The following is a 12,847-nucleotide window of genomic DNA, read 5'->3' as shown; positions in this document are numbered from 1 at the left end:
GTGTCAGCACGTCTGCATCTAATTCCCTCACATTTCCTGGATTTGCTTATTGAGGAGTTTCTGATAATAGAAACCAAATAAGCTCATGGGATAAAACTATTCTCATTTATAACTGTGGCTCAGTTCAACAGTTTTTTTTTTCCCCTGGTGTAATTATTGTCATTAATCTTCTCTGTCTTTCTCATTTTTCACCCAGACACAGCTTTAATTAACAGACCAGAAACTTGGAAACAGACGTGAGGCCACTTGCGATTCAAAGCCTTGTGTTTAATGCCATCTGGTGGAGAATACAAGCGAGCAGCAGAGCACTTTCATCTGTATCTTTGTGTGTGTGTGTGTGTGTGTGTGTGTTTCATGTCTCTCTGTCGGTGCTGTCAGTGCTGCTGCTGGTCTCCGGCTGCTCGTTGCTCTCTGCAGATGCAAACTTCACCTTCCTCTCCGACTTCTGCAGGCACAAACACAAGACCAGCTCCACGTTCTCAGTCACATAGAACACACACAGGCTGCTATGGCAAAGAATTAGGGCCATGGTAGGGAGAAAAGAAATTACAGAGCCGAGAAAAAACTCAGAAAAGTCATTCTTCTTTTTTGGCCAAGGCTCCACATGGGCTGCCTCTGCTGCTGCTCGCCGTGTCTCGGGCCTGCAGCTGATCACCTCATCAGATTCTACTTTGGGATTCAGGAACAAGGAAATCCTGCTGATTTTAGCCCAGAATCACAATATGGTTTTCTTCTGAATCGGCCCAAGTCACGGCAACGTCTCTGAAGATTGTGATTCTGGGCTCAGATCACCACGTCTGCTGGTCTCTATTTGTATTGAAGCATTTGGAAAAGAGGCACTGGACAGAGAATAATATCACAACTCACAGCGACGCTTCCTCTCTTTTTCTTCTCTGTCTGTATAACAGCAGTTGCATAGCGCCTCCTACTGGCCTGGGATATGATTAGCTTTCAGAACACAACAATTAACAAGTATAATTTGATGGCTCCATTATTTTTTTTCCCTTTCAATGGCCCTGATACGCTGTCGTAGCTACAAACAGAGAGCTAGCTGAGACAGCTTGTCATGGTGTGTCTGTATAACACCCTAAACCTCACATTTTAAACACACACATTCATACTTTGCTGTGTAGACTCACCTGCTTCCTGGGGAGGCCTCGGGGGAATCGGGCGATGTCGTTCCGCCGCCGCTCCGTCCTCTCCCAGTCGTCCAACCAGAGCTGGTGGCGGTAGTCTGACTGGCGGGCTGTGATTCGCTGGAAAATGGCCTGATTCTGACGGCTGACCAGTAGAAACTCCTCCCTCCTCTTGTCAGAATTCAGGCTGATGAGGCAAAACAGAAACGAGAGTTGAAAAGAGTCTGAAAAATATATCTAACCTCCATGCAGTACATATATGCATACATATACATCCACTTTATTAAGACTTCATTCCTTCCTGTGGGTAAAGTGAATTGCACCTTAATGGGACTCAGAATAGCTGCACATCAGACATGATTTCACAAAGCAAACGTAGATTTGAAGATTATGTTTTCCATATATGTGCTCATGTATCATATTTATGCATAATTAAATTAAGAAAATTATGAAAAATTCTAAATAGCCCACAAATAACTTGATGCTTGACTTAAAGAGACACTCCAAAACAAATGACCTCTGTACGTCCAGTGGTTTGGCTCCTATGGGTAGCATTTCGTGTTAGCTTAGCATAAAGACTTGAAGTCTATGGGAGTCATTAGCCTGGTGTCATAACCTGGAGTCATAAACCTTACAGCGACTCCGAGGGTGAACCAAACCACTGGACGTACAGATGTGAAAATGATATCGATGATGTCTCAGTCTGGGGAAGTTGGAGAAAGGCGTATTTTGCCCAAAACTTTGGAGTATTCCTTTAAGAAGAGTAAGGAGGTCAAGGGTCAGAGCTCATAACACGCCGACTATAGATGGAATGAATATCCCTTTGAGCTCAGAGTGATCCAAGAGGTTAGAAAAGGAGGAGCAGATCAGTCGGTTTCTGCGTCTACACTTGTTCCTCCGGTTCCTGTGTTTGCCTGCCGCTGGTTAGGACGCCGTGCATGACAGTCGACTGAGGCCCGGTGACGACGGGCCGTCAGCACCATCACATCCACCCATCAATAATTCAACACCATAACAGAGCCGGACAGGTCACATCAATGATTCAAAGGGCCAACGCGGCGAGCTGACAAAGTTGTGGCAACGGCTGAAGGCTTGAGGAGTCGGGACCCCGCTGTTGCTGTGACGACACACAAACCCTCGGTGCAGGTCTCCATGGCAACACAGAAACAACACCAACCCGAGGACTTGAAGCCATGAGACACAGCGTAGGTTTGTGAATATGGGACAGGACAGATCATCGAGACCAAAATCTGGTCGAACTGTCATGGTTTTTTTTTTTGTTTTTTTTTTTGTGCCGCACTTCCGTTTGATCGCTTCCCTGCTAACTAGCTTGACTCGCTTATCTGGCTTAAAGTCACTGCATCCGTATTGATGTTAAAAATGCGGTGAATAAATACTAGTGGCAAGATGGTGGCTGTCTCCTGTCTCACAATCTCACAAAAACAGGCAACAGACATGACAGGAAATGACGAGATGTAAAGTGACATGAAATACAGTGACATTACATGACAAAACGTGATGACCTGACATAAAGTACCACCTGAAACAAGGTAACGTAAAGATGTAACATAATTTAAGAAATGACTTGACATCATATTTTAATGTGAAGACTCTCTCTTTATCATGAGTGCAGAATTTTTGTATTTGTGATTCATTCATTTGCCAAATGAACGAATGCAGCAGCAGCAGCAGCAGCCATGTGTGCCAGTGTTGCTGTTCACCATCAGACAGCTGACTGGCGAACAGCAGCGTCCCACCTCCTCTGCTGGTACGGGTTCCTGTGGTCCACCAGGCCTGGAGAGCGAGCGATCTCAGCCAGTTTGGAGGCGAGGAAGCGGTTGTCTCTGTCGATGATGGACAGACGCTCATCCTGCAGCTGAATCATGGAAACCAAGAGTTCAACAGACGCTGAGCACTTTTTAAAAATCAGGAGGAAAGTTCATGCTCTTTTTTTTTTTTTTTTTTTTAAATCAACACTCTGCTTTACTTTCATGCAATTTCACACAAATAAATGTATATTTGACAAGACGCCGTGGTGGTGATGCATCTTGTCAGTGTTTGGAAGGTGTAAAATATCACTGTTGCCCTGATGAAGGCACCATCACTAAAGTTCAACATTTCTAACTTTGAAAGCCTCTAACTCCTACACTGTTAAATCAAGCTGACAGGAAATTTGCTACACATCTAGCTGTCCTCACACATTACTCTGACTGGTGTAATGAGGGCACTACAACCAAAGGTGCAAATTTTACACTGAAATGTGATATCTCAGACACGAATGGTGTGGCTTTGACGAACCCGGGAGAGATGATACTTTTCGCTCTGCTGTAGCTTTAAAAAAAAAACAAAAAACTTTCAAGTGCTAAATTAAATGTGGGAAACGGCAACTTTGAAATGCCACAACTGCTATACTACCAAATTTTAATTTAACCCTGACAGATAATGCATCTTGTTACTGATTGGCTCATCATGCTTACTGTTGGAGCTACAGCTGGTGGTGGGGTTTGAAATGGTGTGTGTGTGTGTGGGTAGGTAGGTAGTGTGTGTCTACTGACCTGCAGCTTCTTGAGTTTGAGCTGGACGTGAGCTGGTGTCTTCATGCCCCTGGTGTCCACTATGGGCTGGGCAAAGTTCACCTGGAGAGGAAATGACAGCTATCTAAAAACAAAACTGTGGATGTGGCCTAACCTGATCCTGGAAAACACTAGAAAACACTCAACCCACTGAACCTACAGTTAATATTTACACTCTAAACATCTGTGTGAGACAACAAACTTAGAACAAGTGCAACTTAAATTCCTAGATCACCAACAGTACATGCAACCAATTCCAATGGGGAAGTTAGTTTTAGTCGTAGCGACATGTATGGCATTTAGACTGAAATGAATCAATAAATATGAAGGAGCATCTAAGGTGAACTCTGGAACATTTGGTTGCAGTTGAACAACCACTAAAAGAGGACATGTAGCTGTTATATCGCAGTTCAACAGGCTGACCATCTCAGTATTCGGACAAGGAGCATCTGATCTATAGTTTTCAGAAATCGCATGCATTCTCTATTGATGCTTCCTCAATTTTCTATCACCAGTCCATCACAGCCCCTCCATCTCCAGCCCAGCGGTCCCTCACCAACCCTCTGAAACCTCGTTAAACAGCCACTCACATCCAGTCCTCCAACATTCCTCCATCTCCAACTCATCAATCCATCTACAATCCAGCAACTCTTAACCCGCCCTTCGATGCCACAACAACCCTTCGTTTCCAACTCAACGATCCTTCGCCAACGCTCTATCACTGACCCACTGATACCACCAAGATACCCTCCACATCGACTTCTCCAACATTTCTTCATCTCCTACCCATCAATCATTTGTCAGCCTTCTATGTCCAACTCCTAGATTCTTCACCAAGCCTCCATCTCTAATCCTGTGATCCTTCAAAAACCCCGTGATCCTTCACGAGCCCTTCAGTCCTTCACCAACCCACCTGGTCCTTCATCAGTTCTCTGTCACAAACCCAGTGATACCTCAATGTCCATCACCAGTCCACAGATACCTGCCTTTATGTCCAACTCTCCACGATTCCATGTAGTCCATCGCCAATCCCCAGTCTGTAATCCAGCAACCTTTTACCCATTCTTCAATTCCTCATCAACCCCCTGTCTCCAGCTCAGTGATCCTTCACCAGCCTTCCATCACCCGCCCACTGATACCTCATTAGTCAAACCTTCACATCCAGCCTTCTGACATTGCTCCATCTTCTTTGCCAACTTCACCAAGCCTGAACCTCCAACCCAGCGATCCTTCACCAATGCCTCAGTCCTTCACCAGCCCTCTGTCAACAGCCTCCAGATGCTTCATCAGCCAGCCCTGCATCTCCAACCCTTCAATCCCTCACAAACTCTTAATCACCAGCCCTCCATCACCAGCCCACTGGTGCCTCATTAGTCAAACCTTCATGTCCAGCCCTCTGACATCTCTCCACCCTCTTCACCAGCCTTTGGTTTGCTCACCAACCCTCAACCTGCCACCAGTGATCCCTTAGCAAGTCCTTCACCAGCCCGCCATCAACGGCTTCCAGATGCTTCATCAACCAGCCCAGCATCTCCACACCTTCAATCCATCACAAACTCTTTACCTCCAACCCTCTAATCCCTTACTCTCTCAATCACCAACTCACTGATACTCACCTCATCAGCCAGCCTGAGTCCATACCCAGTCCTTCGATAACCCTCACCTCCAAACCACTGACACCTCACCAACCCTTCATCTCCATCCCATCCATCCTTCACCAGTCTTTCAATCTTTGACCAATTCTCAGATCCTTCACTAACCCTTCATCACCAGCTCTGTGACCTCCATCCTCCATCCTCCATCCTCCTACCTTCCTCCTGTGGTCTTCGTAGCTGCTCTGGTCCCATCGCCGCTGCAGGTAGCGGTTGGTCACAGGTTTCATCGGCTGGTAGGACCGATGCATGCTGCCGCTCTGACAGCAAACACACTGCTGCTCACACAAGGTATGAGCCAGCAGGAGGTGTGTGTGTGTGTGTGTGTGTGTGTGTGTGTGTGCTGGCCTGGGGGTTGTTGCTATGGAGAGTTACCCCTTCTATGTCTTATCTTGCAACCAGATAAAGTTCCTATTAATTATTACTGAGCTGATCTGTTTAACCTCACTGAGGAGGGGGGAGGAGGAGTCCGCACACACACACACACACACACACACACACACACACACACACAGAAGTTGGTCAAGCTGTCAGTATCAGCTGTCAGCCAATCAGTCTATCTATCTATCTATCTATCTATCTATCTATTGCCTGAGACCTTCTATATATTTTCATTAGCAGTTTTATTTATTTATATTCATTTACTTAGATATCATTATCAGATAATAATATTTAATTTTTAATTCTACATAAATTAGACTCAGGTTAACGAATTCTGGCATATCAGGGAACAGGTCAAATGTGTTTTTATGCTTTTATTGATTTAACTATTTATTTCCGAATACCATTGCACTCCATATAAGTATATTGCTGCAGTTTGTATCTTGGCCAGCTTACATGGCTGCTCTACACTTGAATTATTTGCTTTAAATTAAATAATTAAGTGGGCATTTGTCATGTAATCATTTTCAACCTACCAGACTCATGAAATAAGACTGTGTGTGTGTGAGCTGACTGTCCTGCTGCACCGGGGCCGACCTTCAGAGGGCGCCATCCACTTTGACTTCAGTCTCCTGTCTGTCTTTCAAAGAGAGAGAGAGTGAATGGTATGAACAAAAACATACAAAATTAAAGGCTATAAACAATACACTTGACAATGTTTTTATGTCCGCTCTCTCCCTCTTACCCTTTATTCAATTTAATCAAATTCAAATAACTGTATTTGGCATGGTAATATTTTCAACAGTCATAAAACATGAAAAGATAAAGACAGAAACAAAAAATAATAAAGGGAAAGCTCAAACTATAAAAGATACAGTAAAACAGCGCTTCAAAGTAAAACATCAGATGCAGATGTTTGGTGTGTACGTTAACCTCAAAATAATGCAACTTTCCATTTCATAGAAATACATTAATCTGACAAGAAAGTCTGTTTCTTCCAGCTCTCCCCATGGAGACTACACAGGCCAGAGGGGGAAATAATGACGACAGACAAGCTCACAGACAAACAACTTTCTCCTCTTATTAAGCCGTCAGGTCCAGTTAAACTGAAGGAGAGAAGCGAGCAGCGAGCCAGGCCTCTCTCTCTGCACGGTATTGTGTTTCTTGGCGAGAATGGCCGGTATGAAACCCAAACCTCAGTCATCTATTTCACGGCTGGTTGTAGCCTCAGTTTCCTCAGTCACATTTCAGAAAACATATCATTTTGGTGGGACGTCCGCATTTTCAGAGTCAATATCATTTGGGTGAGGAAGTGTCCTCGTGTTGTGCGCTGAAGGGAAAAACGCAGCAGCCTCCTTCTCTGCAGAATAGGAAATCCCACAAGTTATGAGCTGTCAGAGTCTTGTTTTCATGATTTTTGGTGATAGGGTGGTCTTTGTGTTTTCAGTGCAGGAGTAAAACTTGGATGAATTAACAATAGCAACACGTACAAGTCCAAAAAAAAAAAAACACAACCATATCTGTATCATTTGTCATCTTCCATTTTCATCTTGGAGTGTGTTTTTATCTTGCAAAGAGCCGATTTCCTTTTGCACATCCTCTCTGTAATCTCTATTGACAGATGATCCAAAATGGTGTTTGAAAATGGGGGGGAAAAAATCACATTACAGTGATAGTTTGGATTTTTGTTGGTCTGTGCAAATGTAATACATCCACCAAGTCTGGTTCATCAACTGAACCAAGTCTTAGAGTCTGCCACGCAGTACATCAGGAAATTATACTTAAAATTGCACATAATGGGTACACATCTATTCTATATATTCTTTTCAATAGCTATTTTGCAGATATATTTCATTATACATACAGTCTATGCAAAGAGTCAAAGGTAAACAGTCTATAGATATTCTATAGATATATTTTAGCTTTTATTTCTCTTAAAGGGTATGTAAAGGTTTTTTCTTTTTTTATATATATTCTTTGTATTGATCCACTTTATTTGTTTTGTTTCTTGCTGTTTTTAATTTTTCTAAAGATATATATTTCTCTTCCAATTTGGGATCGATAAAGTACATCTATCTATCTATCTATCTATCTATCTATCTATGTAAGTGTATATATAGTGTATATATACTTTCTATCTTATCTTTTTTTTTTTTTTAATTATTTTTATCTTTATTTTATTCTTATTTTATTGCACAGTGCTGAGTAGTTTCCACCACATTTCACTGCTGCTGTACACGTACATTCATGCATGTGACAAATAAAAATCTTGAATCTTGAATCTTGAATCTTGAATCTTGAATCTAGTTCAACCATTTTGGACAGCAGCGTGCTGAAAGTGAAACTGAAACAAACGTGTGTCGCTGTTCATCCCTCAAAACAGTTTTTCAGCTTTGTGTTGCCGCTCAATATCATGTTCTTCTCTGGTCTGTCGACTTCGTTCATTTTGCAGCGGTACTCTCCCGGTGATGCTCTCGTTCTTGTGATGCTGAAGGAGTTGACGAGCCAGACTTGGTGGATGTATTACACTCATTATACATTATACCACTTTAATATCACACAGGGAACACAGGGCATGGGAACACAGGGCATGGGAACCCACATACGTTCCCCTCTCCCTCATGTCAAGCATTCAAAATGGCTGTCATGTTGGTGTTGTCACCTTTGACCTTCGACCTGCTTTTCCATTAGTTGCTTGTAACAGGCTTATGTTGCTGCACATGAGTCTATATAAAGAAAGTACAGATTATAATGCCATACCGATAAATGGAATCCACTGTAAAAACCTCTTCAAACAGTTTGTCACTGCAGACTAACAACACACACACACACACACACACACACACACACACACACACATATAAGTGACAGTAAACGTTTAGTTATACTCAGCTTTTCCTCTGAATAAAGATGAGACTGGAGGCCAGGGGCAGATTTCAAAGAAATGTTTCAATATGCTGCTCTACACAGCATTCAGAACAGCATGTCCTTTGATTTCAGCTGCGTGTGTGTGCGCGTGCGTGTGTGTGCATGTGTGTGTGTGTGTGCGGGATTAACTGAGCATGTTTTGCTACTGAGTGGGTGTATGTTCTCCTGCTGTGATGAAACGCCGTGGGGAATCCATTTATTTTGAAGTCTGCTTATTAGACTGCTCTGTGGAGAGACAGGAGAGCTGACAGAGAGAGAGAGAGAGAGAGAGAGAGAGAGAGAGAGAGAGAGAGAGAGAAAGGACACATCAGGGTTGTCTAAACGGCTCCAATGTCAATGGCAGAGTTTTTTCTTTCTTAATCGCTGACATGCTTTTATCCTCGGTGGCTGCCAGCTCCCAGCAGAGCGGGCCAGCCGAGCCCGTTAGCGCAGTAATCAGAGCCATTGATCCGCCGTGTCAGTGTTTGTTTACGCGTCTCACCGGGCAAAAACTCTCTGATCTGATCTGACCTGATGTGATCAATCCCATCTGATCTGATCCCATCTGATCTGGCCTTAATGGCCTGCTTTCATACTGTCATACTGACCCCATTACTGAGTTACCACCCTGACATTTCCCTGATAGACTCCCATGGTAGCATCATTCATACAGGCTTTAATTACTACACCGACAAGGTTATCTGGATAATAATAATTATTTTGAATTTTAAAAACGGTTCACATCAAGTCAGATATAACATTGACAGGGATGTGCACTCGTGTGGCTACTGCTTTTTACTGCAGTTTATTTGCAAAAGACTATTTAATGTCTGTGTATATGGAGGATAATTACATAAGAAACATGTATATGAGAATTTGCATGTTTCTGTTTTAGACTGCCAGGAGCAAACAGGAAAAAAGCTGCTTGATTCGGCTCGGCTGATTGGTCATGGAGTCGGGCCATCACCTTTATTCATTACTCCTTCATTATTCCTTCATCGCTTGTTTGTTATTCCCTCATTACTCCCTCATTCATTCCTCCTTCACTCCTCCAGCGGCTCCTCCAGTGGCGCTCGCTCCTGAAGGCGTCCAGCGTCTGTGTAATGAACCGGGCGAGAGTCCTTCAGATAATCACACGAGAGAGAGAGAGAGGATTCAAATAAAAATGTAAATGTGGCTCTCTACCCCTCTGCACTGTGCACTGATTAAAAGTGAAATCAGAGGGACACACACACACACACACACACAAAACACCTTTTGAGTCGTAGGTGTGTGATTAGTGTGTTAGCGCTTTCTGCTCTCTCTGTCAACACACACTGCTGCCGATGCTGTTTTGTGTGTGTGTGTGTGCATGCGTGCATGAAAGTGTGTGTGTGTGTGTGTGTGTGTGTGTGCAAAGAAGGTATAAGGAGCAAGACAAGGAGAATGGTACTCATCAAAAACCAACATTATCATATTGTTGTTGCTGTGGTAACCCGCTTCAAATCCATGCATTTAATGAATGTGTGTGTGTGAGGAGAGAGAGAGAGAGAGAGAGAGAGAGAGAGAGAGAGAGAGAGAGGTGTGTAGGTGGTTGTTTGACCAGAAAAGTCAAATCAAGTCAAAATGTGCCGGGTTTTATTTTGAAGTAGACATTTCCTGTCCTGGACTGAACAAAACTGACAAACTGCTCCAGGATTTGATGGGATGTTATGGCAGAGAGTTTTCAGCGTCATTAGGGAGCAGGGAAAGAAACAGAAAGATGTGAAATATTGTGTAATAACACAGGGGAGACTGCAGTGAAGTCACTTCTCTGAATGTGGTTTGGATCTGGTTTGCAAAAATCGCACTCCATGCGGTTTTTAGCTGTCCAGACTTTCTAAAATCAATCTGGATACAATCTGGATAGAATCTGGATAGGAACAAAAAAAAAAAACAGATTTTGGAGGTCAGTCTGAACCAGTCCAAAGTATTTCCACCACGCAGCAAGCTAGAGAGCAGGATAATGGATCCTAAACATTTTGCGCATCTTTCAAAACCTTTAGATTTTTCAGCTTCGGGACGCTGCTCAAGATTGTGTTATTAGCCGAGCCAGATCCTCTTCACTCACGTTGGAGGAGCGCGGTTCTGGCGGAGCTCGGTCTCAGGACGGGGAAGGAATTTATGGGTCAAACTTGGAGGATCTATTACGTTCCCTTGGAGGAGCAAATGCCATTATGTGGGTGAGGAAGCTCCTACACAGCCTGCAGCGCTGCCAGGTCTTCTTCACTGCACATCCAAGCTGAGCGAGAAAAAAAAAAAAATGAAGCATGTTTTTCACGGTGAAGCTGATGTCACTTTTACTAGAGTAAGGGGCCCATCATTTAGTTTCTTTTTTTTTTTTTATCTCAACTGGAAAAACTCTGTCTGTCATCACTATCACTGTGTCTGCAACACACACCCACACAGCTAAATGCCACAAGTTCACACCTCATTCCACTGAGTGTGTGGAAATGAGGTAGTGCACCATTCTGATTTGTGGGTGTGTGTGAAAATCAGTGTATTATGATTTCTTTGAGCCAGAATAAGTCATCAGTTTCCCCACTGAAACCAGTGACTGACTGATATGATGATTGGTTGTGTTTTAGCCCACTGTTTCCCTTGGTTTGATTTCTCTGCGCCCCGTGTTATCTGATTTGTCACACAGTACGCAGCACAGAGTTATGATTTTCAGAGGGACTCATTTCGTTCTGGTCTTGACTCAGTCTCAGGCTGCGCGGTTCAACTACAACAACAGGAATGAGTAAGTTTGTTAACTCGAGCTGACAACTGCGTCCGTTCCAGTAAGAGCAGTTGAGTCCGGTCAACTGCAGCACAAGGTTATTTTCGTTAACTAAAACTGAACTAAAAACTGAAATAAGGTGTGAAAAAAAAATGAGTTAACCGAATATGAAACTAGAATTTAGAACATTACTGTCCTTCTAGGGAAAAAGAAATTATGGAGCCGGGGGAGAGAGGGGTAATATTCAGAGAAAAAAAAAAAAAAAATCAGAGTTTCCGAGATTCAAGTCACAAATATTTTTTTCCCCCTCATAAGATCATGACTTTTTTTTTTCTTGTAAATTTACCACATTGTTTTCTTGAAATTTTACCCAACACCCTCCCCTGGCTTGGTAATTCCCCCCAACACACACAATGGCCCTAATGTTCCGTTGTACGAAACTAACTGAAACTAAACTGAAAACAAAACAAAACAAAACAAAACAAAACAAAAATGAAATCCAGTAAAAATTAATGGAATTTACAAAACTATTGTAACACAATCCGGGCCAATCTAATCATGCCAGGTGGTACCAGTCCAGTCCAGTCCAGTTCAGTCCACTGCAATCCAGTCTAGTCCAGTCCAGTCCAGTCCAGTTCAGTCCACTGCAATCCAGTCTAGTCCAGTCCAGTCCAGTCAGACCTGTCCGGTTCAGTGAGTCCACTATCTCCGCCGAATCCAGTCCGTTGAATCCAGTGATCCCGGTCCGGGGAGCCCGGTGACTCCGCTCCAGTGGATCCAGTCCGGTGGGAGCGGGCCAGCGGGAGCAGTCCGGTGTGCGGTCTCCAGTCCAGTGACACCAGGCATCCAGCTCTCCGGGTTTTCGGTTGCATTGCATCTAACAGCCATTTAGATCCAGTCAGTGTACTGTCTGTCTGTCTGTTGGTGTTTCCCAGTCTGTGTGTCTGTAAACAGGAATAACGCTGATCTGGGAACTCCTGGAATATCGCATCCTGTCATGGAATACCGGGGATCCGCTTTGTTTTTCGTCCGGGCCTGAAAACGGACTCAGATGTCGGTGTTTCCCGCTGTTTTCCAGTTTTCTCGGGGATGTGACCGTGTGATGGCTGCGCTCCAGTGAACTGGGAGCACGTTGACTGCTCTGCCCGTTCAATCCACCAGTTTGGGAGCTTTTTAAAAAACTGCTTTCACCGGGATTATCGTGCCCTATGGAGTGTACATGAACATTGGTCGGATAGGGTTTCCAAACGGGGTGAGTAGGCACGTTGAAATCGGCTGTGTTGGTGGGATTTTGATCCACTTTTTTGAAACGCGGGATAGCCTGGTAGCTATCCCGGGTTAGCTTGCCAGGCTAACTGCCGTCTTTGTCTAGAGAGACCGGGGGGCTAAGGTACATGCGTCCATTATCGGACACGTCCCCGTCTGACCCGCTTCTTCCCCCTTTTCTGCAGAATTTGA

At 43.8% G+C, this 12,847-nt stretch overlaps 2 protein-coding genes across 3 annotated transcripts in view; one reads left to right on the top strand and one right to left on the bottom strand.

Moving 5' to 3' along the window:
• Positions 1 to 316: 316 nt before the first annotated feature.
• On the bottom strand, positions 317 to 5,612 carry LOC115360150 (uncharacterized protein CFAP97D2). The gene is made up of 5 exons (XM_030052823.1): positions 5,520 to 5,612; positions 3,692 to 3,772; positions 2,894 to 3,012; positions 1,140 to 1,323; positions 317 to 445 (listed from the first exon to the last, which is right to left on the bottom strand). The coding sequence occupies exons 1-5, from the start codon at positions 5,610 to 5,612 to the stop codon at positions 353 to 355; spliced, it is 570 nt and encodes a 189-aa protein (XP_029908683.1). The 3' UTR covers positions 317 to 352.
• A 6,653-nt stretch (positions 5,613 to 12,265) lies between these two features.
• Positions 12,266 to 12,847, top strand: part of znf609a (zinc finger protein 609a) — a 44,166-nt gene continuing 43,584 nt past the window's right edge. For both annotated transcript variants that reach the window (XM_030053611.1, XM_030053612.1), the window contains exon 1: positions 12,266 to 12,641. The gene's annotated coding sequence lies outside the window, so the exon portion shown is untranslated. The remainder of the gene's footprint in view (positions 12,642 to 12,847) is intronic.

This window comes from Myripristis murdjan, chromosome 6 (assembly GCF_902150065.1).
Source record: "Myripristis murdjan chromosome 6, fMyrMur1.1, whole genome shotgun sequence".
Lineage (NCBI taxonomy): Eukaryota > Metazoa > Chordata > Actinopteri > Holocentriformes > Holocentridae > Myripristis > Myripristis murdjan.
The sequence above is the reverse complement of the archived record's forward strand: the minus strand, read 5'-3'. Positions and strand labels throughout refer to the sequence as shown.

What these genes read in the sequence shown, in the direction of transcription:
- LOC115360150 (XM_030052823.1), bottom strand. Translation starts at nt 5,612, where the DNA reads ATGCATCGGTCCTACCAGCCGATGAAACCTGTGACCAACCGCTACCTG. An exon ending in ACGAAGACCACAGGAGGAAG is followed by an intron (nt 3,773 to 5,519) that starts GTAGGAGGATGG and finishes TTTCCTCTCCAG; the next exon opens with GTGAACTTTGCCCAGCCCAT. An exon ending in GAGGCCTCCCCAGGAAGCAG is followed by an intron (nt 446 to 1,139) that starts GTGAGTCTACAC and finishes TTGTGCCTGCAG; the next exon opens with AAGTCGGAGAGGAAGGTGAA.